The 24,257-nt window shown below is 36.2% G+C and overlaps 1 protein-coding gene across 5 annotated transcripts in view; it reads right to left on the bottom strand.

Moving 5' to 3' along the window:
• The window catches only part of IFT80 (intraflagellar transport 80), a 114,475-nt gene that overhangs the window by 6,880 nt on the left and 83,338 nt on the right, over window positions 1-24,257 (bottom strand). For 3 of the 5 annotated variants that reach the window (XM_043473879.1, XM_043473880.1, XM_043473881.1), the window contains 8 exons: window positions 24,091-24,254; window positions 20,099-20,163; window positions 18,294-18,429; window positions 17,729-17,876; window positions 16,454-16,625; window positions 15,447-15,536; window positions 15,174-15,346; window positions 1,281-1,404 (listed from right to left, as the gene is read on the bottom strand). In XM_043473879.1, the coding sequence (XP_043329814.1) occupies window positions 1,281-1,404; window positions 15,174-15,346; window positions 15,447-15,536; window positions 16,454-16,625; window positions 17,729-17,876; window positions 18,294-18,429; window positions 20,099-20,163; window positions 24,091-24,254 (1,072 nt within the window). The remainder of the gene's footprint in view (window positions 1-1,280; window positions 1,405-15,173; window positions 15,347-15,446; window positions 15,537-16,453; window positions 16,626-17,728; window positions 17,877-18,293; window positions 18,430-20,098; window positions 20,164-24,090; window positions 24,255-24,257) is intronic. The other 2 variants (XM_043473882.1, XM_043473883.1) reach the window with 2 other exon arrangements.

Genomic DNA, 24,257 nt, shown 5'->3' with positions numbered 1-24,257 from the left:
CTTCATTACCCTGAAAACTGTTCTGAAGTCCAAAAATGTGACTCATGACACTCAATATTCTACATACAGCAAATGGATAATATCTTTAGTAGGTGCCTCTGTTTACATCCTCTTTCCTCTTCCAAAGAGGATGGGTTAATATATTTTAGCCATCCCCACAATGAAGCAGAACATTCCATTGTATTCTATCCCCACCGGAGAAACACTCCCACACGGTCTACGAAAGAAAGTGAAAGTGTTGGTCGCTCAGTCCTGTTCAACTCTTTGGGACCCCATGGACTGTAGCCCACCAGGCTCCTCTGTCCAAGGGATTCTCAGGCAAGAATACTGGAGTGGGCAGCCATTCCCTTCTCCAGGGGGATCTTCCCGACCCAGGGATCAAACCTGGGTCTCCTCCACTGCAGGCAGATTCTTTACCATCTGAGTCACCAGGGAAGCCCTACATGGTCTATAAGCTCCATAAAGACAGAAGCCATGTCTGATTCCACACCTAGTGTGGTACCTAATCCAGACTGAGTACTTATAAATACATTTTGAATATATGAATGCCTAAAAGGATAAGGAAATCAACTAGTTTGCAGAACTGGGAGAAAGGTTAGTCCTGTCTTGGCCTTACAAATTGGATCTCCCATGGCTAGAAGGGAGCTCTATTTCTGCCGTTTGAATCTAGAAGTATCTGGGCAGGTGGCCACAGTCATTTCTGTTCTAGGACTGGCTTTCCTTGTGTGCTGAAATGTACTAGAATGGCTTTTTTTCTAACTGAATTGACAAAACCTTAAGTTCTGGTAGGAACTTAAGAGGCAAAGGGTCAGCCTTCTTTGGTTCTAGGTAGTGAAGTCTACCCACGTGAGGCACCTCTTTAAGTGCAACCAGGGTCCCCAGAATCTGCAAAGTGACAGAGTATCCAAGTTCTAGCCCTCTGTGCTCATGTACTTCCCCTGGAACAGAAAGGGCAGCTGGTGGAAGACAAAATTCAGGAGTTAGAAGCCTTTATCCTCACATTTTATGTTGTTTATCTAAAAATACCAGTTAGGACACAACCTTAACACAAATCGGAAATTATAAGAACAGACTTGAGTTAAGTAAAACATGGCTATAAGAGTCCAGAAAAATATTCTGTAATATAATTATATAGTCAAAATAAAACTTCAACATCGAAAGACAAGAAGCAGTTCTTTTTAGAGATTATGGTAGGAAAGTTACTCAAGTTTGTCCCATTGAGACAAATAACATACACTTGTAAAGCATATAATTATTACCAAATACTGAGTAATACTTACACCTTCTGCATACTGCAGGTATCGTTTATTAGTTTCCTGTTTACCAAATGTCTCCAAAAATTTTTGACGGTAAGCAAGAACGGTGTCAACATGTGTTTTGTATTTTACAGCCAATTCGAGGGCCCTATAATGAGGAATAAAACATTATCATCACTGATATGTTGACCTCTATGGGCAGTGGAGTTCTGGCGTGAGAGGGTGCGACAAACGGTCTGTTTTTCCCTCTACTCATCCTTCAATGTGAAAGGTGTGTCATAGCCCCTACCTAATCCATCTTGTGAATTTCCATTTATACTTCAGGGTCCGGACCAAACACGATCTATTCTCCCTGACCAGCTCTCCTTGTAGAAATAAATGATCATTACATCTTTCCATGCTACAGAACATTCCCTACATACTATTATTATAGTCCTGATCACAGTGTATTGTAACTATTATGAATTTGTTCCCTGAATTAACCTATACATTTATTAAAGGGCGGTGTGGGTTTCATTTCTCTTTGGTGAGTATTACTGAGTAGATGTATGGTAAATGCTCATTGAAAAGTTCACTGAAATCATAAGAAAATTCAAGTGAATTCCCCAAAGTAAGGGTTCAACTATCCTGACCATTTTATAAGTCTGTAACGAATTTATTCTGTTCAATATTCAACTAAATACTGATATCCTTACTTTTTTAGTATAGCAAATTAAAAATATTAATATTATGAAAATAAAATTTGAGGATAAAAGTCTGACAAAATGCCTTTTGCCATCTGATTCTTACAAAAAATTAAAAGCCATTTAAATTTTATAATCCAACCAATATCTATTTATCTATGTAACTAAGTTATTTTTAAGGTACTATTTTATTTAAATAGCAGATAAGAACTAAATTAATCACTAAAATCAGAGGTATAACACCAAGGCATAAAATCTATATATTGATAATACAGAGGGAGATGAAAATATTATTCCGCAGTTCCAGGTCTGTTTTTGCATGTAGGTTTTGGACAGCACTCAGCCCATCATCCTATGCATAACTCTTATCACTTGAGCCAGGAACAACCTAGTACAGTATAGCTCTCCTACACTGCTCACTGGATTTTTTTAAATTGTGAAAATATGACAACACATTTACAGGAGGCTTGGAAAATACAGAACAAGGTGACATGTAGCTCCATTATATATTACAATTAGTTTTTTAAATAAATAAAGATTTTTTTGTTGGAGTTTCAATATCAAACTCTCAAATATTAATAGAATGAATATACAGAGAAATAGAAGGATATAGTAGAAAAGCATTAAGAATCATTCAACTTAAGATTTATACAATTTTCACACAACATATACTGTTCATTGCTCCCATGTTTCAAAGTATGGGAAATGATCATCATAATAATCAGAGTATATTATTTCTCAAGTTGTCTTGCTTTCTAATATGCCATATGACTTCAAAATAGGTGGTCATAGTTTATCAGAGCCAACTATTATAAACTTGTTTTTTTAGACAACTAGAGTTTTTTCAACATGGGATTGCTTAGTAGGAAAATCTGTTTGGTTCTTGACATGCTTTGGTTTGACATAAATAGTAACTTTAAAAAGGATTTTAGATATTACGTGTGTATTAACTGATGAATAACAAATGAGAGATATTAAAGATAATAAGAAAAATTGTGAATATAAGTCATGTATAATACAAATGATAATGCCAAAGTCTAGTACAATGATTTCTTATAAAAATATATTGGCCCAAATAATATTGCTAAATGCAAGGGTCAATATTTGCTACCCACCACAAACTCCTCACAAAGTTTCCTTATTTCTCTGTAACTTTAAATCTTTCAGAGAGAAAAAAAAAGATACAGAGAAAAAAAAATGTAGAGGTAGGAGAATATAGAGGAACAAAAGCAGAAAACCAGAGCAGGCAAAAAACAATTTGTAGAGGCTCAAAAGAGGAGAAACAGAAGTAAAGATGCCTTAACTCTTCTACGCCTCTCTCATTTTATCCCCCTCTAAATTCCTAAGGCTCTGATTCCAGTGGGGTACGATGGGTGGAGACTCCAGTGAACCACCTCTTTGGCATCTTAGAGTTCCATTTCCCATTATTTCTTTATGATTGTACAGGACAGGGGAAAGAATTCTTGATTGCACAAAACTGGAAGAGTTCTAAGCAGGAAGTACATGAGCATCTATTCTGGATTGGGGCTTTCCAAAAATTCCAAAGAGATACTTTGTTATGGAACATCAATACTTTTAATTATGTAGAAGGTATAGAATATGATGTCTAATCCTGCATTTAGATACTAGATACTAAGTATTATCTATTATAATAGTTATTAGTAGCATTATAAAATATGTATTAATTATCTGACTAAAAACAATGCTAAAGGTAAACAGTCAAATGATATGTGCTATTTTAAATGCTCTCTAAAAGCACACACTGAGTAAAAAATGTTTCTCTACCACATTTAAGAGGGATTTTACTCCAAATTATATAAGAGTTATGGGAACAGTATGTCTCTAGCTTTAAAATGGTTATTTGGCAATGAAACAACTTTAACATTAGATTATGGGGCTGGAAAAAATCCATGTATCCTCTCTGATTTTAAATAGAAGGAAGTTATATAAAAAGATGTTATAACTTCAAAGTATAATTTTTGCATAACTTGAATGAAGCAAAATTACTTTATGTAAGGGATATAAGTAAAAGAAACTATTTTTATTAATACTTACATAAAGGATCAAAATGCATACATGGAGTTTCTAGCTTCTACCTCTCTTAACTTGGTTTTGAAAACAGACCACCACCAAATGTCCAGGGGGAACAGCACATGGATAACTTGCATATCTACAGCCCTCAAGGGCTGCATCTTAGTAAATTGCAGGCAATTTTCAAATTCAAATATAAATGATAGAAGCACAAAGCAGAAAGACGATGCTTCTCAAATAGAATAACACATATAAACAAAGTAAAACTGTTCCCAGGCTTCCCCAGAGGTCCAGTGGTTAAAAATCCGTCTGTCAATGCAGGGGACATGGGTTCAAGCTTTGCTCTGTGAAGACCCCATATGCCACAAGGCAGCTAAGTCTGTGCACCATAACTGCTGAGCCTGTGCTCTAGAGTCCACGAGCTGCAACTCTTGAGCCCACATTCCAAAATTACTGAAGTCCACACTCTAGATCCTGTGGTCTGCAACAAGAGAAGCCACTGCAGTGAGAAGCCCTCGTAACGCAGCTAGAGAGTAGCCCCTGCACTCCACAACTAGAAAAAGTTCTAGTGCAGCAATGAAGAATCAGTGTAGCCAATTAAAAAAAAAAGTTTTCTTCTAAAGTATGTAAATAAATACAGAAATCCAAGGATCCTAAAAGGAATCTAATATATTTATCAGCCAATACTTAAATTCTATCATTTTAGAATTTTGGAAGGATAGAATTAGAATATCACCATAACTGATTAATGGATCAGAGCAAAAACTGTCAATGGCTAACATCACAAGAAAGACAGATGACCAGCTATTACAGACATACATAATACTAATTCTGATGGATCCTTACCAAAAGGAAGGAAAAATTTAAATCTAAACCTAATCAAGTTTCTATGGCTTTCCAGGTGGCATAGTGGTAAAGAATCCACCTGCCAATGCAGGAGCTGCGGGAGCCCCAGGAGACATAGGTTCTATCCCTGGGCTGGGGAGATCCCACGGAGGAGAAAATGGCAACCCACTCCAGTATTCTTGCCCAGAGAATCCCATGGACAGATGAGCCTGGTGGGCTACAGTCCATGGGGTCGCAAAGAGTTGGACACGATTGAGCGTGCAGGCACATATGTCATCAAGTTTCTACATTCAATACCAATTCACAGCAAATTCAGGGGCAGGGGAACATGTTAAGTGACACCACAAAGATGCAATCAACAAAGTCTAGACTATAGGAAGTTCTCTAAGCCCAAATAAAATACAAAAAACAAACAGAAGAACCTATAGGTTTAAAGAAACTTAAGAGTGCATCAACCAATCATAATGCATGTATCTTTTCTGGATACTGCATCAAACAACATAAAGCAAAACAAAACATTTATGAGACATCAGAGAAATAAGAACACTGAATAGAATTATTATTAATTTTAAAGGTGTGATCATAATATTATGGCTGGATTAAAAAAAAACCTTTAAGATACATACTGAAATATTCATAGATAATATAATATGATGACTGGGATCTGCTTTTAGAAAATGGTGGGGAGGGGTAGAGTGTGGGTAGAGATTACTCACAAATCCCTAACTATTGAAGCTGAATGATGGGTACATGAATATTCATTATACTGTTCTCTTACTTTTCTATATATTTGAAACTTTCCATAGTAAGTAGCTTTTAAATTTCATCTTCTTTGGCCCTTCCTGATCTCTTTTGCTGAATCCTCCTCTTCAACCAGACCATTAAATGCTGAATTCAGGAGAAATCTGCCTTTTTTTCTTTTTCCTTCTTTAAATTCTAGTAGGTAATCCTAGCCATATTTGTGGCTGCAACTACTCCAAAGGGCTGACAATTTCCTCAGGGACTTCCCCTCAATGTCCAGGACCTCTCCTGAACTTCATGCCTGTGTATCCCAGTCCCTGCTGGCCCTCGTGAACTGAAAAGATAAAAGTAATTAAAACTCAACAAATCCAAATTGTTAGACAGCTTAATAATCACCCACTTTCCCCCCAACACATACAAAAATCTGTCCTCCAGTATAGCTCTAGTCTACACAGAAACCAAATGTGGGCTTGTTGTTGCTTAGCCGTTAGGTCGTGTCTGACTCTTTTGTGACCCCATGGACTGCAGCCCACTAGGCTCCTCTGTCCATGGGATTCTCCAGGCAAGAATACTGGAGTGGGTTGCCATTACCTTCTCCAGGGAATCTTCCTGACCTAGGGGTCAAATCCACGTCTCCTGCATTGCAGGTAGATTCTTTACTACTGAGGCAACTAGGAAGCCCTTTTAAATGAGCCAGACTTCCTGGGATATACGCAACACACAAATTCTTCAAGAAAGACTCAAACTACTATTTGATAATATAAACCAATCCTATAAGTCCTAGTTTATGAGACCTATTATTTACTCACTTCCAGAGGAAGAGGGAAATACATGTGGCCAAAAAAAACCACATAAGCTTTCTTTTTCCCCCAACCATGTGTTGCTTGTAAGGACTGAACTTGCACCATGGCAGTGAAAACAGTAAGATCTTTTATAAAAAGTCACCATCTATATAGGCAAGCAAGCAAAAAGTCTATTGTTAGTCAATCACATAATTTTATCATTCATCCTGTGTTTGAATATCTTTGTTTAGTTCAGTTCAGTTCAGTCGCTCAGTCGTGTCCGACTATTTGCAACCCCATGGACTGCAGCACACCAGGCTTCCCTGTCCATCACCAACTCCCAGAGTTTACTCAAACTCATGTCCATTGACTCAGTGATGCCATCCAACCATCTCATCCTCTGTCGTCCCTTTCTCCTCCCGCCTTCAATCTTTCCCAGCATCAAGGGCTTTTCAAATGAGTCAGTTCTTGGCATCATGTGGCCAAAATATTGGAGTTTCAGCTTCAGCATCAGTCCTTCCAATGAATATTCAGGACTTATTTCCTTTAGGATGCACTGGTTGGATCTCCTTTTAGTCCAAGGGACTCTAAAGAGTCTCATCCAACACCACAGTTCAAAGCTATCAATTCTTCAGTGCTCAGCTTTGTTTATAGTCCAACTCTCACATTCATACATGACTACTGGAAAAATCATACCTTTGACTAGATGGACCTTTGTCGGCAATGTCTCTGCTTTTTATTTTTTAATTTTAATTTTTATTTTTTTTGTCTCTGCTTTTTAATATGCTGTCTATGTTGGTCATAGCTTTTCTTCCAAGGAGCAAGTGTCTTTTAATTTCATGGCTACAGTCACCATCTGCAGTGATTTTGGAGCCCAAGAAAATAAAGTCTCTCACTGTTTCTATTGCTTCCCTGTCTATTTGTGTGAAGTGATGAGACCAGATGCCATGATCTTACTTTTCTGAATGTTGAGTTTTAAGACAACTTTTTCACTCTCCTCTTTCACTTTCATCAAGAGGCTCTTTAGTTCTTCTTCGCTTTCTTCCATAAGTGTGGTGTCATCTACATATCTGAGGTTATTGATATTTCTCCCAGGAATCTTGATTCCAGCTTGTGCTTCATCCAGCCCAGCATTTCTCATGATGTACTCTGCATATAAGTTAAATAAGCAGGGTGACAATATACAGCCTTGATGTACTCCTTTCCCGATTAGGAACCAATCTATTATTCCATGTCCAGTTTTAACTGTTGCTTCCTGACCTGCATATAGATTTCTCAGGAGGTTCGTGACATTGTATAGAAGGCAGGGATCAAGACCATCCCCAAGAAAAAGAAGTGCAAAAACGCAAAATGGTTGTCTGAGGAGGCCTTAAAAATAGCTGTGAAAAGAAGAGAAGCAAAAGGTAAAGGAGAAAAGGAAAGATACACCCATTTGAATGCAGAGGTCCAAACAGTAGCAAGGAGAGACAAGAAAGTCTTCCTCAGTGATCAATGCAAAGAAATAGAGGAAAACAACAGAATGGGAAAGACTAGAGATCTCTTCAAGAAAATTAGAGTTACCAAGGGAAAATTTCATGCAGAGATGGGCACAATAAAGGACAGAAACGGTATGGACCTAACAGAAGCAGAAGATATTAAGAAGAGGTGGCAAGAATACACAGAAGAACTATATAAAAAAGATCTTCACAACCCAAATAATCACAATGGAATGATCACTCACCTAGAGCCAGACATCCTGGAATGCAAAGTCAAGTGGGCCTTAAGATGCATCACTACGAACAAAGCTACTGCAGGTGATTGAATTCCAGTTGAGCTATTTCAAATCCTAAAAGATGATGCTGTGAAAGTGCTGCACTCAATATGCCAGCAAATTTGGAAAATAAGCTTTTTTTATGTCATTATGTCAGCATTGGCCACAGGACTGGAAAATGTCAGTTTTCATTCCAATCCAAAAGAAAAGCAATGCCAAAGAATGCTCAAACTACGGCACAATCGCATTCATCTCACACACTAGCAAAGTAATGCTCAAAATTCTCCAAGCCAGGTTTCAACAGTACGTGAACTGTGAACTTCCAGATGTTCAAGCTGGATTTAGAAAAAGCAGAGGAACCAGAGATCAAATTGCCAACATCTGCTGAATCATCGAAAAAGCGAGAGAATTCCAGAAAAACATCTACTTCTGCTTTATTGACTATGCCAAAGCCTTTGACTGTGTGGATCACAACAAACTGTGGAATATCTTTGTAGATGGGGATTATTCTACTCTCTAAGCAGGCCACTCTTCGGACTATGTTGTTATAAGTTGATTTCTATACTGGATCCAAGTATTTATATTTCTTCTTCCTACTTTTTATATTAGTCCTAACATTTAATATCAAACTGTCATCTTAGACTTTATCAGTTTTGTTCATTGCTGTATCCCCAGTGCCTGAAACCTGGCACATTAGAGACACTCAATAAATATTTAAAGAATGAATAATAGCTACCCTTTATTGAAGGCTTACTATGTATCAGGCAGTAAGCTAAAGAGTTTCACATGCTACTTTACTTAACGCTGACAACAAACATGTGTTTCTTGTAATTATCATCATTTTAAACACAAGGAAACTGAGGCTTACGGAGCTTCAGTAACCTGTCCAAGATCACAAGGCTAATATGTGCAGAATCAGAAATCAAACCCAGGTCTTATTCCAAAGGTCCCAGTCTTAACCACTATATTTGTCTTTGTCCCATTCAGCAGCCTTTTCAAACAAGTCATTAAAAATGACCATACATTTTACCAAAAGACTGTATTTGTTGTTGTTTTAAATGGATTTCCATGTAATATCTAAATATCCGTAGTATGGCAAACACTCAGTAAATATCTGCTGAATGAATGAATATGCAATAGGAACAAATATTCCAACTGATTTCAAAAATAGCTTTAGAATCTGGAAATGAAGACAATACATAAAGTTTCTTGAGAGTTTCGTAGCAATTATAATTACTTCTGCTGATTATTTGAAGTCATTCTTACCCAGTCTTTGATATTTTGCTAAAAGTGATGGGAAACTAAGGGTTTCATTTAAGTGAGTCAGGGGTCAAGAGTAACATGATCAGATTTCCACTGTGAATAGAGCACTGTGACTATAGTGTGACCAATGGATAGGAAAAGGACAAAGTAGATGCAGAGATAATGTTATACCAAGAAAAACTTGGATCAGCTTAGACAAGGGTGCTGGTGGTAAAGAGGATGAGTGCTACAGGCTAAGGAAAATGGCAAAAGTAACTCCTAGATTTCCAGCTTTGGATAGATTGAAAAGATGACAGATTACTTTGGAAGAAGATCAAGTTTATGAGGGAATAAGTATAAATTTGAACTCAAACTTATGAGACATCCATTGGGAATGCTGAATAGGCAGGCAGATAATTGGATTCTTACAGCAAACATGGGCAAGATAGAGGGCTAGGAGAGATACATATTTGGGAGTCTTAAGTGTGTAAATCAAGGTTTTGCATTCATTATGTCAGCAAATCTGGAAGACCTAGCAGTGACTACAGGACTGGAAGAGGTCAATCCTCATCCCAATTCCCAAGAAAGGTAGTACCAAAGAATGTGCTAACCATCAGACAACTGCACTTACATCCCATGCTAGTAAGGTCGTGCTTAAAGTCTTGCATGCTAGGCTTCAGCATTATGCAAACCAAGAACTTCCAGATGTCCAAGCTGGGTTTAAAAAAGGAAGGGGAACTAGAGATCAAATTGCCAATATTCGCTGGATCATAGAGAAAGCAAGGGAATTTCAGAAAAACATTATCTCTGTTTCATCAACTACGCTAAAGCCTTTGACTGTGTGGATCATGACAAACTGTGGAAATCTCTTAGAGAGAAGGGAATACCAGACCATCTTATCTGTCTCCTGAGAAACCTGTATGTGGGTCAAGAAGCAACAGTTAGAACCTTGTATGGAGCAACTGATGGGTTCAAGATCAAGAAAGGAGTATGACAGGGCTGTCTGCCGTCACCCTGTTTGTTTAACCTATATGCTGAGCACATCAAGAGAAGTGCTGGGCTGGATGAGTTACAAGCCGGAATTAAGATAGGCGGGAGAAACATCAACAACCTCAGATATACGGATGATACCTCTCTAATGGCAGAAAATGAAGAGGAACTAAAGAGCCTCTTGATGAGGAGAGTGAAAGAGCCGGCTTAAGACTAAATATTAAAAAAAAAAAAAACTAAGATAATAGCATCCGGCCCCATTACTGCAAGGCAAATGGAAGGGGAAAAGGTGGAAGTAGTGACAGATTTCCTCTTCTTGGACTCCAAAATCACTGCAAATGGTGACTGTAGCCATGAAATCAGAAGATGATTGCTTTTTGGCAGGAAAGCGATGACAAACCTAGACAGTGTTGAAAAGCAGAGACATTACTCTGCCAACAAAGGTCTGTATAGTCGAGGCTATGATCTTCCCACTGGTCATGTACAGTTGTGAGTGCTAGGCCGTAAAGAGGGCAGAACACCAAAGAATTGATGCCTTCGAACTGTGGTGCTGGAAAAGACTCCTGAAAGTCCCCCGGACAGCAAGGAGCTCAAACCAGTCAATCTTAAGGGAGATCAACCCTGAATATTCATTTGGAAGGACTGATGCTGAAGCTGAAGCTCCGGTATTTTGGTGACCTGATGCAAACAGACAACTCATTGGAAAAGTCCCTGATGCTGGGAAACATTGAGGGCAGAAGGAGGAGAGGGTGTCAGAGGGTGAGATAGCTGGATGGCATCACCGAGGCAATGAACATGAACTTGGGCAAACTCCAGGAGATGGTGAGGGACAGGGAGGCCTGGCATGCATGGGGTCGCAAAGAGTCGGGCATGGCTGGGTGACTGAACAACAACAACAAAAAGCATGTAAATAGTAATCAGAAGCCTTGAATAATGCTTCTTGACCTCTATCAAATTATCAGGCAGGCACAGAGGTCTACCAGCATTTGACCAACCCACTGGTTTACAGTTTAGATAAAAAAACAGAAAGGAGATGCCGAGTAGATAGGAGGAACAGAGGAGCACCAAGGGTTTGTTTTTCTTTCCCCATTACATCTCTCTGCCCCTCTTGTTTCCCTTCTCCCTGACACCTAATATCTTAAAGCAGGGTCCTTTGCTGAAAACTAGAGCAGGGGAAGGAGCAGCATGGAGGGCAGGATATAGGGATAGTAGGGAAGATGTGAAATTAACAGCAGAGAGTAAGAATGGTTACATGACATGTCTCAAAGGATCAGAGATTTTTACCAGACAAGTAAAGATGTTTGCATAGGTGTGCTATGTCGCTTCAGTCATGTCCAACTCCTTCCAACCCCATGGACTATAGCCTGCCAGGCTCCTCTGTCCATGGGATTCTCCAGGCAAGAATACTGGAGTAGGTTGCCATGCCCTCCTCCAGAGGATCTTCCCGATCCAGGGATCAAACTTGTGTCTCCTGCATTGCAGGTAGTTTCTTTACCACTGAGCCATCACTCACATCCAGACCTAATGAAGGTGGAGTTGGAAAGAATAAACTGAGTCCATTTGAGACGTAGGCAAGGAGGGTCCTTTGGAAAGATGTAATATTCACTTAGGTCAAGGAGGTACAAGAAATGTTCAGAGGGCTGTATTATAGACCATCAATAGAAACCATCAGAGGCAAACTGCTTCATCAACCTGCTCTGACATTTGCACACTGTATGTGTCTACATTTAGTGTTTGCAGAGGAAATGCATGGCAAATGATTGAGGACTGCACAAAGATCAAGAGCATGAAATTAAGCACCCGCTATGTTCATAGCTAATATAAAATGATAAAATGTTTTTATCATTCAAGAAGTATATAACCTAAAATCTTTGTAAATGTAAAAATTTACAAAGATATATAATAAAAGAGACAAACATCAATCCTACAGAACAATGTAAGTAGTAGTATCAGCAGTATATACTTTATTGCAGTAATAATAGAAAATTCAGGTCCACTTTGATATTGGAAGGCTCAGGTTCACATCCTAGATCTGCCACTTACAAATAATCCTCAAGTTCTTCATTTGTATAATATTGTGGTAACCAAGTGAGATGATCTATGAAAAGTGCTGAACACAATTCTGACACATCATAAGCATCAATAAGTAGCAGCTTCACTATTATTAATGACAATAAAATGGAATTCTTAAATAGGTTGTAAGCTTCCTAAAATAAAGATGATTTTTAAAGTATTTGTTATATTGTATGGTGTTCAGAATGCTGTATAAATAGTAATGCTTAAAATTTATCAACATAAATATTTTCTCAAAAGTATCAGTTGAGAATATGCTATAAACACTATTCTTCCCTATTTCTCATGGAACTCATAGTTTAGTAATGATATGTACAATTTTCCATCAGTTCTTTAATGTAGTTTTAAAAATATTATTCATATTGTCTCTTTCTAAACTACTTAAATATTTATGAATTATGACTAAACTGAGCTCAAGAAGAAAGGCCTATTCATGTTTGTAAAACCTAAAATAGTTTTCACAGTCCTTTGTATAGCTAAACAATGACAACAGATTTGTGTAAGTAAAGTATTGAAATAGAATGGCTGACCTGTATAAATGTACAAATTAAATAAAGAGACCTTAGTATGTCCATACCAAAATCGTTTATTACTTTTGTTAGCCATTTTTATTATTCCTATTCAAGGGGAAGATAGAGACAGAGTATCTATAAAAATTCTAATCTAAGGGAATTATAAGGGGCTAGTAATTAAAAAATTAGTGGGTTATTTTTAAGCATAGAGAGAGAGACAAAGATGAAAGACATTTCAAACCTGAAAAAATCAACATGTCAACTTTATAACATAGTAACTTCAGGTGTATATAAGCACTACAACCTTGTTCACTGAGAGATATATACCTGAAGAAAAAGAACAGAGAAACATAATATGCCATAGAGAAGAGAAGCTTGCCACTCAGTCTCAGAAAGCAACCTACCCCAACTCCTAAGCTGGCAGGGAAGGTTACTGACGGCTCCTTGACATAAATCCTTTCCTTTGTCTTTCTTAGCTTAACAAGCCTTTCCCGGATCCTCTCTCTGCCTGTCTAACTGCTTTATCCCAATCTTTCAGTGAATTTCTCTTCTTTCACCCATCCCGCAAATAGAGTTGATGTGTTCTCACTCCACACAAGCCCCAGGCAATTGCATCCATCCTTCTGGCTTCGACTATCATCCGCTTGCTTATGACTCTTAATCTACATCTCTATTTAAAATCTTTCCTGAGCTCCATGTCTAATAATCAACTATTATCGCATATCTCTAAACAAATATTTCAAATTCAACATCCCTTCCAAACCTGCTAATATCTTACCACCACCTAGCCAGTTACTAAAACCAGAAATTCTGGAGCCATCTTAGACTCTCTTTTCTTCTTCACAGATAACATCTAATTAATCATGAGTCAGAAATGGCAAAAATCTTTAATGGCAGACTACTCACAAATATGTTCAAGCTGGATTTAGAAAAGGCAGAGGAACCAGAGATCAAATTGCCAACATCTGTTGGATCACTGAAAAAACAAGAGAGTTCCAGAAAAACATCTACTTCTGCTTTACTGACTATGCCAAAGCCTTTGACTGTGTGGATCACAACAAACTGTGGAAAATTCCTCAAGAGATGGGAATACCAGACCACCTGACCTGCCTCCTGAGAAATCTGTATGCAGGTCAAGAAGCAACATTTCTTGAACAGTTCTGGTTCAAGAAGCAACAGAACCAGACATGGAACAATGGACTGGTTCCAAATTGGGAAAGGAGCACATCAAAGCTGTATATTATCACCCTGCTTATTTAACCTATATTCAGAGTACATCATGCAAATGCTGGGCTGGATGAAGCAAAAGCTGGAATCAAGATTGCCAGGGGAAATATCAATAACCTCAGATATGCAGATGATACCACCCTTATGGCAGAAAGGGAAGAACTGAAGAGCCTCTTGATGAAAGTAAAAGAGGACAGTGAAAAAGCTGGCTTAAAACTCAACATTTAGAAAACTAAGATCATGGCATCTGGTCCCATCACTTCATGGCAAACAGATGCGGAAACAATGGAAACCGTGACAGACTGTATTTTCCTGGGCTCCAAAATCACTGCAGATGGCAACTGCAACCACGAAATTAAAAGACACTTGCTCCTTGGAAGAAAAGTTATGACCAACCTAGATAGCATATTAAAAAGCAGAGACATTACTTTGCTGACAAAGGTCTGTCTAGTCAAAGCTATGGTTTTTTCCAGTAGTCATGTATGAATGTGAGAGTTGAACCATAAAGAAAGCTGAGTGCCAAAGAATTGATGCTTTTGAACTGTGGTGTTGGAGAAGACTCTTGAGAGTCCCTTGGACTGCAAGGAGATCCAACCAGTCCATCCTAAAGGAAATCAGTCCTGAATATTCATTGGAAAGACTGATGCTGAAGCTGAAACTCCAGTACTTCAGCGACCTGATGTGAAGAACCGGCTCATTTGAAAGACCCTAATGCTGGGAAAGACTGAAGGTGGGAGGAGAAGGGGACGACAGAGGATGAGATGGTTGGATGTTATCACCGACTCAATGGACATGAGTTTTAGCAAGTTCCAGGAGTTGGTGATGGACAGGGAAGCCTGGCATGCTGCAGTCCATGGGGTCACAAATAGTCGGATACAACTGAGCAACTGAACTGACTCACAAATATAAATGTGAATAAATTTTTATATGATATCAGGAAACTCTTAAGTACAATGGAAAATGTAATTTACTAAGTGGTAGATAGAAGAATACATTAAGATCAGTCAGGTTTTGGAATTAATGAAAAATGGTTGTATTACCTTTCCCAGTTGTAGAGATTAATATTGATCTGAATTGCTTGATAAACAAGGCCAGCCTGAAGAAGAACAGTTTCAGCCTCCTGTATGTTCCCACTAAACATTAATATGTGGGCCATTTTTGATTCTTTAGATGGAAGATTTTTTATAGAATTGATATATTGAACTTTATCAATCTAAGAATGAAAGAAAAATATTTGAAGTATATAGTAACAAATTACAGTTAAAAACACACATACACACACAAACACAGAAACATAAGTAAACACTATTTACTTCACCGATTGCTGCGTAGGCTATTTCTGCAGTAGTCATATCTCGATTAGCAACTGCCATAGCAGCTAGACAAGCCCACATGGTTTGCTCCTAAAGTGAAATATGAGAACAATTATTTCAACTACATGGCTGAACTGCCTTAAAATAAACAGTGAATTAAAATATAACAAGGTTATATTTTAAGGTTATATTTTAATGTAAAATAAAAGATTGCTGAGCTTGGCACTGAAAAAAATAGTAATTTAATAAATTAATGATGTGGAAATTTCATTGTGGCTATGCTGTTATAACACATAGGGAAAGTTTTGAATAAATTTTTTGTGAAATGTTCATTTCTAATTAAAAAAGGTTTACTTTTGAACTTATGATACACATTAATGATAACTCATAGTTATAAGCCCTCTAGTCTTTTTGATGAGATGTCAAAGAATGCAACTGCAGGGAACCAGAGAAAAAGTGAGGTTTTCAGACAATGCTGTGAGAGCAGACTGTCACCAATAACCCATTGTAAGGAAAACCACCTAAAAGTCCTTTTACAAAAGTGTATTCTAAGAGAATTAAATAATGTAAAATAAAAGAGTTCTGTGGTCAAACATGCTCAGAAAATACTTAATTCAACTAGGTTGGAAAATGCTGATCTAAAGTACTGAATGGCTCTTAACCTTAGCTATACAAATCATCTGAGGAACTTAAAAATATGCCCAGGCTCACTAGATTTAATAAATTAGACCTTGGGGATAGAACCTGGGAATGTGACTTTTAAAAAAAGTTTCATGAAATGTTTTTATATGTACCAGCAAGAAGAAACTACTCACTTCTTCAGAGAATAAATCACACAGCAACATCTATCTCTCTGTATCACTCATGACATCACTTATTAAAAAAAAATATGATCTTGTTTACAATTTTTCCAACCCTTAGCTCTTATTATTTCTCATCTTGCAAAAAGATATTGTATAAACTAATACACAATATATATACAACTGTGGATCTGAAATGTAAAGTACCTTAACAAAACGACAAAGTCTTACAGCATCTTCCCATTTTGAACTGCTTACATATTCGTGGAGAATAGCAGGATATGGTGATATGCTGATGTGAACCAGAGAGCCATCAGCTCTTCTTATAGTTACTTGATTTCCAACAAAACTCACAATATGGGGGTTTTTACTAAATTCACTGTTGAAAAAAGGCAAAGTGAAATTTATATTCTGAGCAAAAAATTTCATACAATTTAAATTTAGGAGTTGACCCCAACATACATATGAAATCTACAATCTCCAAAACGCATCCAAGAAAGTTAATTCCAGGGAGAATGTATATCTTTAAATAAATATTGGAATCTAACTTGCTATGTACACTTAGAGCAAAATATACAAACATTTTAACATGACAAAAGTTATTACATATTTGACAACTATGCCTAAAAGCATTTGAAATGATCTTTTTTCCTAAGAATTAAGGTAAATCACACAAATGATTAAAGCACTTAGCTTCAGCTTTTGAAAGTACAAACATTAAAAAGTTGATTCCAAGATTATTTTCTCATAACAGGAGGTGAACTTTAAGTAAAGAGACTAACTTCTCTTTATTAGTTAATTTTTTTATATGATGACTCTCCGGTTTTGCTAACGTGAGCTTGAATATTAAAAATGAACTCAAAATAGATTTGAAAGTCAAACTAACATTTGGCGTTGAGAAGCCTTTGTATTCCTAGTTTGCCAAGAATAAGAGATCTCCCTGCTATTTCTTAGAGAAATTAGGAATATAAATGCATTTGATTTTCTGAAGAATGCAAAATTAAAAAAAAAACTTTTTAGTAACTTTATGTATTTTTTTCTATATTTAATATCAATTTTAAAATTCAGTTCTCAAGAGACATACATTCCTGAGAGTCTCAAGGTCAATGATAAAATGGGAAAGAGTAAAGGCTGTCATAAAATTGTATATCACAGAAAAATATTGAGTGCCTAAAATAAAATAATTAAACCACATTGAAAAAACTACCTGAGTTATCATTAAACAACAGTAAACCTGAAAATCATATAAGAAAAAATTATATTCATTTAAGAAACATATAAATAAATAGTATTACATCAATACAACACTTTCAACTTGATTCTATCACTTAAATCTCATTAAATTAGTTTTAGCTGAATAATTTATTTAGTTGACTAAGTAACATAAAAGATTATTTTGTAGGAATGAAATTAGAAGTAAGAATACAACACTCTGTTAGTTTTACTGATGACAATAAACAATCCCACACAGTAAAATGTTACCTTGCATCCCTTTCGTATAATGTTTTAGGCAAAATGTCTCTGTCCACATAAACCGTATTGGGGTAATACCAGACTGTAAATCGAGTATCTTGAAGTCCACAAAGGATATTGCACGTATCACTCCACGCCAAAGTATGCACCATTGTTCCTTATTTTAAAAAGAATGTTAATGTAATGTTAATGTATTAGTTCCATTATATAAGTATTAAAAACATATCTTTAAAATCAGCTGATGTATAAGACCCCAACTAACTGCTGGTAGGTATGAGTATTTTCTGATGGTGAAAACATGTGCAAAAATTCACATAAAAATTTATGGAAATATTTGAACATTTTACCCAGAACCATTATATTTTCAATCTGCATGTCTTTTTTTCAATACCAAGTGAGTTGCAACAGCTAAAGATTTGCTATCAAAATGGAATTAAATAGCTAAGAAATGTTAGGAGACCAAAGCATTATTCACAGATTCATTCAAGCAAGTAAGCTATTTAGTATAACATAAAGAGTAGATCTAAGAATACTGAAAATAATAAAAAATTTAAATGTATTACAATTATTTTACCAAGTTTGACAATCTGTTCTTCCTTCCCAAATCGTTTCACTGAAGTGATATAGAGATCTCTATTTTTATCAATGAAAGCAATTTTTCTATCATTGGTGAGTCCCTTTTGATCCAGAGCAATTTCCAAAACTTCATTCTAAAATTTATAAAGAATGAAAATTCTGGATTAGTTTCAGTGCTTACATCAGATTATTTTAATTGTTTACTTACAAGAACATATGTTTATTTAAAGATCAATTAAATATCATTTACCTACTTATAATGGTAAAATGTCCCTGCTAAATAACTTAACTGCTAATATACAAATAATTCAAAAGTTAAAGTATAATTACTTGTTTTTTAATTTACAAGGGAAAATGCCCATTAGAACACCATAAAATAATGTAATCTTTGAAACTCAATAAGTTGAAATACACTTCCATTTGTGTCTATCATTTGGGCACAAGTTAAACAAATTTTGATACATCCATAAAATGTTATACTTATGGCAGGAAGAAGGACTGCAAAAGTACTTTTATCTATTGATATGGAAAAATTTCCAGAAATAGAATGTTGCCTGAGAAAAGCAAAGTACAGACTTATATGTCATCTTTTTGTAAAAGAAAGAGAAAGGAACATATACCCATTTTGTCCATGTATGCACTAAAAACCTCTGGACGGATAAAAGGAGATTAATAATGATGGCTACTTATTTGGTGGAAAGGAACTATACCGACAGGTGCAGCAGGAGTAGTTTTTCACTGACTGCTTTTCCATTTCTGAACCACTGAATGTATTTGTTATTCAACGAATAATTACAAAAAGAAGAAAAGAAAATATAGGGTAACACTTCACTAGTAGCATTAGACAATAAAGTTAAAAAAATCTTTAAACCCTAATATATCACTTATTGGAGGATAACTCAATGGAAGGGTGCCATTTGTTTGTTCTAAAGCTAAAAGTCAGAACTAATAAACAGCTCGCAATTCAGGAATTTTTTTTTCCAGTTTCAGATATTTTTTTTCAGTTTAACTACAGTCTTAAAACCTAAAAAAAAAAAAGGGTTAGAACAGGTCAATGGGAAAAGTGTAAGCTGTATTGATGTATAAACACATTTTTATTTACTGATATTATATGTGCTAAAAGTTTAATCAAGATAGGATATTCTATTGAAAAGCAGTAAAGAGGGACTTCTCTGGTGGTCCAGTGGTTAAAAATCCACCTGCCAATGCAGGGCACATGAATTCGATCCCTGGTCCAGAAACTAAGACTCCACATGCTGTGGGGAAACTAACTCACAACTACTGAGCCCATGCACTGCAATTACTGAAGTCCATGTGCCTTAACTGGAGAAAGCCCGAGCACAGCAATGAAGAATGAGCGCAGCCAAAAATAAATAAAACAAATAATAATTTTTTAAAAAGGAGTAAAGAGCTTGAACAAAAACATATGTCAGATTTCGTTCATTCAATTAATTTGCATATATATAGCTTTCCATTACAGAATTTAATAGTGCTTAGTCTTTAGGACATTTTTAGGCAAAATACTCTGCATAGACTGCACACTGGTTTTAAATATAAAACTAACCTCCATGTTTTCCTCCTTAAAATGAAAACATTAATTTTGCTCTTAGTGTTTTGTTTTTAATTTTTGTTTTCTGGCCTCACCATGGAGCACATGGAACTTTGCCGATTAGGGATCAAATCCATGCTCCCTGCAATGGACGTGCAAAGTCTTAACCACTGGACTACCAGGGAAGTCTGAAAACATTAATTTTGAAAAGAAGTAAATAACTATTTACATTTAAAATAGCTAATATCCATCACCTTATGAGAAAGAAACTTCCCGTCTCCCATTGGTTTTCCAGTTGATGCCTCAAAGAGGAAGATTACTTAAAAAAAAGTAAAGCGTTAATTACCATATTACATTAATTATCATATTACCATAATTAATTACCATATTGTTAGAATTTTTACTGGCAAATTTCTATGGAGCTATCACAATCCCAATGAGAAATTATTTAACTCTTTGCACCATAGCATACCTATCAGCACCGCAGAGCAGCAGCATCTAATTCCTAGTTAGTAATAAGGTCATATTTCTCAGTGGAACCAAACACGTCTTCCTAAAATATACATTCCCTAATTAGAATTATTATTAATGGTATGGAATCAACGTACCACAGGATCAAAAATGGCAAGTCCAAATCTGGATGTAGTTTATAATTTTCATAACTCTGATTTAGACCAACATAACAACCCAGACAATCATTTCACAAAGGAAAAATATATTGAGTGCCTACTATACTACCAGGAAATTATGTAGTGATGAGTTCCCTGTGGTCAGTACACTACTGTGTGATAATCTGTGTGGTCTTTGTCTTGGGTTCCTGACACAGGTCTTCCACAACTGAGTCACAGGAATGTCTTTGTTATGCTAATAGAGAGACTCTGGGTGATTCCCTAGATAGCTTCAGGATAGCTATAGGGTCACCAGAAAGACCAAGCTTATGATTATAGAGTTTGGACTTTCAATTCCCTGAAATGGCTTTTTGTGTGCTCAGTCTTGCCTGACTCTTTGCAATCCTATGGACTGTAGCCCACCAGACTCCTCTGTCCATAGGATTTTTCAGGCAAGAATACTGGAGTGGGTTGCTATTTCCTCCTCCAGGGGATCTTTCCAACTCAGGTACTGAACCTGAGTCTCCTGTGTCTCCTGCATTAGCAGGCAGATTCTTTACCACTAAGCAACTTGATGTTCAACTTCACTACACTGATGCAAAGGCTCTTGCCTGGATCATCAATGACTCATATGCTGCCAAATCAAAGAGTCTATTTTTAGTCAAGAATCTGCTTTTAGTCTTGACCTCCCAGGAGCACTGGATACTCCTGACCATCCTCTTTCTTGAAACTCCTATGTGAGCTACCAAAAAACACTGTTTCCTGCTGATTCTTTCCTATTATGGACCATCCCTTATTCTCTTTTTGCTAGTTCTTCCTTCTTTGGTGATCCCTGTTGCTAGGTTTTGTTTTAGGTCACCTATTCATGCTATATACTTTCCTGGATTATTTTCATGACATCAATCATTATCTAAAAAATGATAATTCAAAGTTCTCTATTTCCAATCCCATCTTTCTCAGATATTCTGAGTAGGCCAAGTTGTAAAAATTATTGGAGATGTGTACTGAAGAAGTCAGGAACAAAAGCTGCCTCTGCCCCTTCTGTTTCATCAAAGGCTTCTCCTAGTGTCATAAGTGACAGAGATATTGCCCACTATTTTTTGCTCTTTGAAGACTGTCAGCGCTTTAGTGATTCTCTTTAAGTAACTCCCAAATTACTCCAGTTCACCTTCCTCTACCCAGATTTTTGTTTCAAAGAATCACTCACAATGACATCATAGTGAATCCACGCAAGGTGGAGGAGAAGAAGCAAGTCAAAAGCAATACTCCTACTCCTTAATCATAAGGAGTATCTACCTTAATCATATGTACCTCTACTCCTTAATCATAATCAAATGCACTTAACATGCATTAATTGAGCACTACTAGGCTTGGTTCAAAGAATCCTGCCTGTAAAGGAACTCCCAAGTCAGGAAGGAACCGCTGATTTCATCTGTGAATGGTCCCCTTGAAAGAAAACTTCTCCAGGTTAAAGATTCCAGGTACTTCAGCTGTGCTTTCTATGGTTAGTGTATCTCTATCTAGCCTTCAGTAATTACTAGTTTCTTTAAACATAAGAAAACTACTTTTCTTCTCACTTTTCTATCAGTTCTACAATAATTTTAGTTTAAGTTTTTAAAATTTTCTGTTTATGGCAGGATGGAATAACATGATTATTTTATTCAACAAACTTTATGTAAGGAAAACATAATTTATTTGCATGTAAATCCATAACTCTGAAAATGTTTATAATTCTTTTTGGCTCTAAAATTCTATAAATTATCAGTGGCTTAAATGATAATGAAATATGTTTCAGATGTGAATTAACTACAGGAAAATTCAGAATAAGGTATATTCAGTTGGAAACATACATACCTTATTATAGCTTCCATCTAAAATATGTGATGTTGAATAAGGAAAGTATAGAAACTTCATAGTGATCACTGGGATTTTCAAATTTAAGTTCACTGAAGACAAAAATCTGACTTCCAAATTATTAACAATTACACCCTCATCTTAAATCTGTCTGCTGTCTAGATTCTGCTTTATTTCATTTCATTTCGTTCTCTTTCCTCTCTTTTAGACAGGAAATAAATCCTTTAAAAACAAATCAATTACCAAATGTCCCCTCTCAGAGAAAGCCTGAGGCGTAAAGAGAGAGAATAATAGCTCTGTTTAGGAGAATTATCTTTCCTACTAGAATGAGAGGTGATGCTATCTGAAAGTACTGAAAATTTTAAAGTGGGACAGTTTTCTAGCTCCAAAATTAGATGTTCCATGAACTAACAAAATTAACAGCCAGGTCATACCTTTTTTTAACATGTCACTACTAAACATTTTTAGTAGTATGTATTACCAGAGAAGAAACAATTATTCTGTATCTCACCACTAGGCTTTAAGGGTGCCTCACTCTCACTCTTACCTCATTAGTTCTTTTTCCTCTTACTCATCTCTAAATATTGATGCACTCTGCCACTGGTCTTCTCTGTCTATATTCACTTTCTAGGTGACTCCACCGTGCCATGGCACCATCTACACATCAATGACTCCCAGATTCCTATCTCATCTCCAACTCCCTTCTGAGCCCTGGATTCGTTTATTTCATTGTTTCCTCTCCAACCCCTCTTGGACGTCTAGAAAGTATTCAAACTTATCATGACAAAAACAGAACTCTGGGTTTGTGTGACCTACTCAAAACTTCCTCGTTCCCCGTCCTTCATTCACCCAGGAAAAATTTTAGGATAATGTGCTTGTCTTCACTCTCTCAGGCCAGCGTCTTTATCACGGCCAAGTCTACACGATCTGACTGCTCCTTATCTAACTGTGTCTTCTCCCATCACACTCTGCTTAGTTCACCATGACCTAGTCCTAAGGCCTTGTTCCCACCCTTGCATTTGCTTGTCCTATAGTCACTGCCCTGCCCCAGCTCTAGAACTCTCTATGCCCTTATCCTGCATTAATTTTCTTCACAGCATGTATCATTAGTTGACTATATTCGCTTGATTACCTGTTTTTTTTTTTTGCACTTTTGTATCCTCAACTTCTAGAAGACTACTTGGCACATAGGAAGCACTCAATATATTTGTTGGATACATGCTATGATACAGCATTGCCTTAAAAAAATAGTTTTATTCATACTGTGACATTCCAAAACACCTGACATACTTAAATTTATTTATAAACACTAATGTGGCCTGGATTTTTATATGAAAATCAAAAATTATTTGTAACCTTCTCCTACTTCTTTAGTTTAAAAATATGTAAGTATAAAAAATACATGAATATATATAACCAAAATAAACAGTACAATGAAGCACAATATTTACTATGTTACTAAATGAAGAAAAAGGAAATACTTTCAATAAACTTAAAAATTAACATAAATTTTTAGGACTCACAGTCTTGAATTAAAACTATACCAACAGCTACTAAATATATAGATTTACTTCTTACCACTAAGCTTTGATGTTGTGACAATATTTATTTGTTCCATCAACTGGAAATAACACGACAACTTTAGTTCTTTAATTCATGATTAGGACAAATTAGAAAGCTCACCATTCTTCCATATAAAGTCAACATATTAATAGATGAGAAAATGAAAATCAATTGATGAAAATTTTAATAAGTTTCATTGAAAATTATAAAAATGCACTTACTTTTTTCATCAGCTTTGTCTTTTATTGCTATGGTATCATTACTCAGAGAGACAGTCTGTGCATTTAGAATATCTGTTCTCATTCCAGGAAATTTTGGAGAGGAAAGGAAGCGCCCTTCATAAGAATATAAATAGATACCACCACCATCTACAAGAAGAAAATGTCTA

Source organism: Cervus canadensis, chromosome 7 (genome assembly GCF_019320065.1).
Source record: "Cervus canadensis isolate Bull #8, Minnesota chromosome 7, ASM1932006v1, whole genome shotgun sequence".
Lineage (NCBI taxonomy): Eukaryota > Metazoa > Chordata > Mammalia > Artiodactyla > Cervidae > Cervus > Cervus canadensis.
Note: the sequence above shows the minus strand (reverse complement) of the source record. Positions and strands in the feature narration are given on the sequence as shown.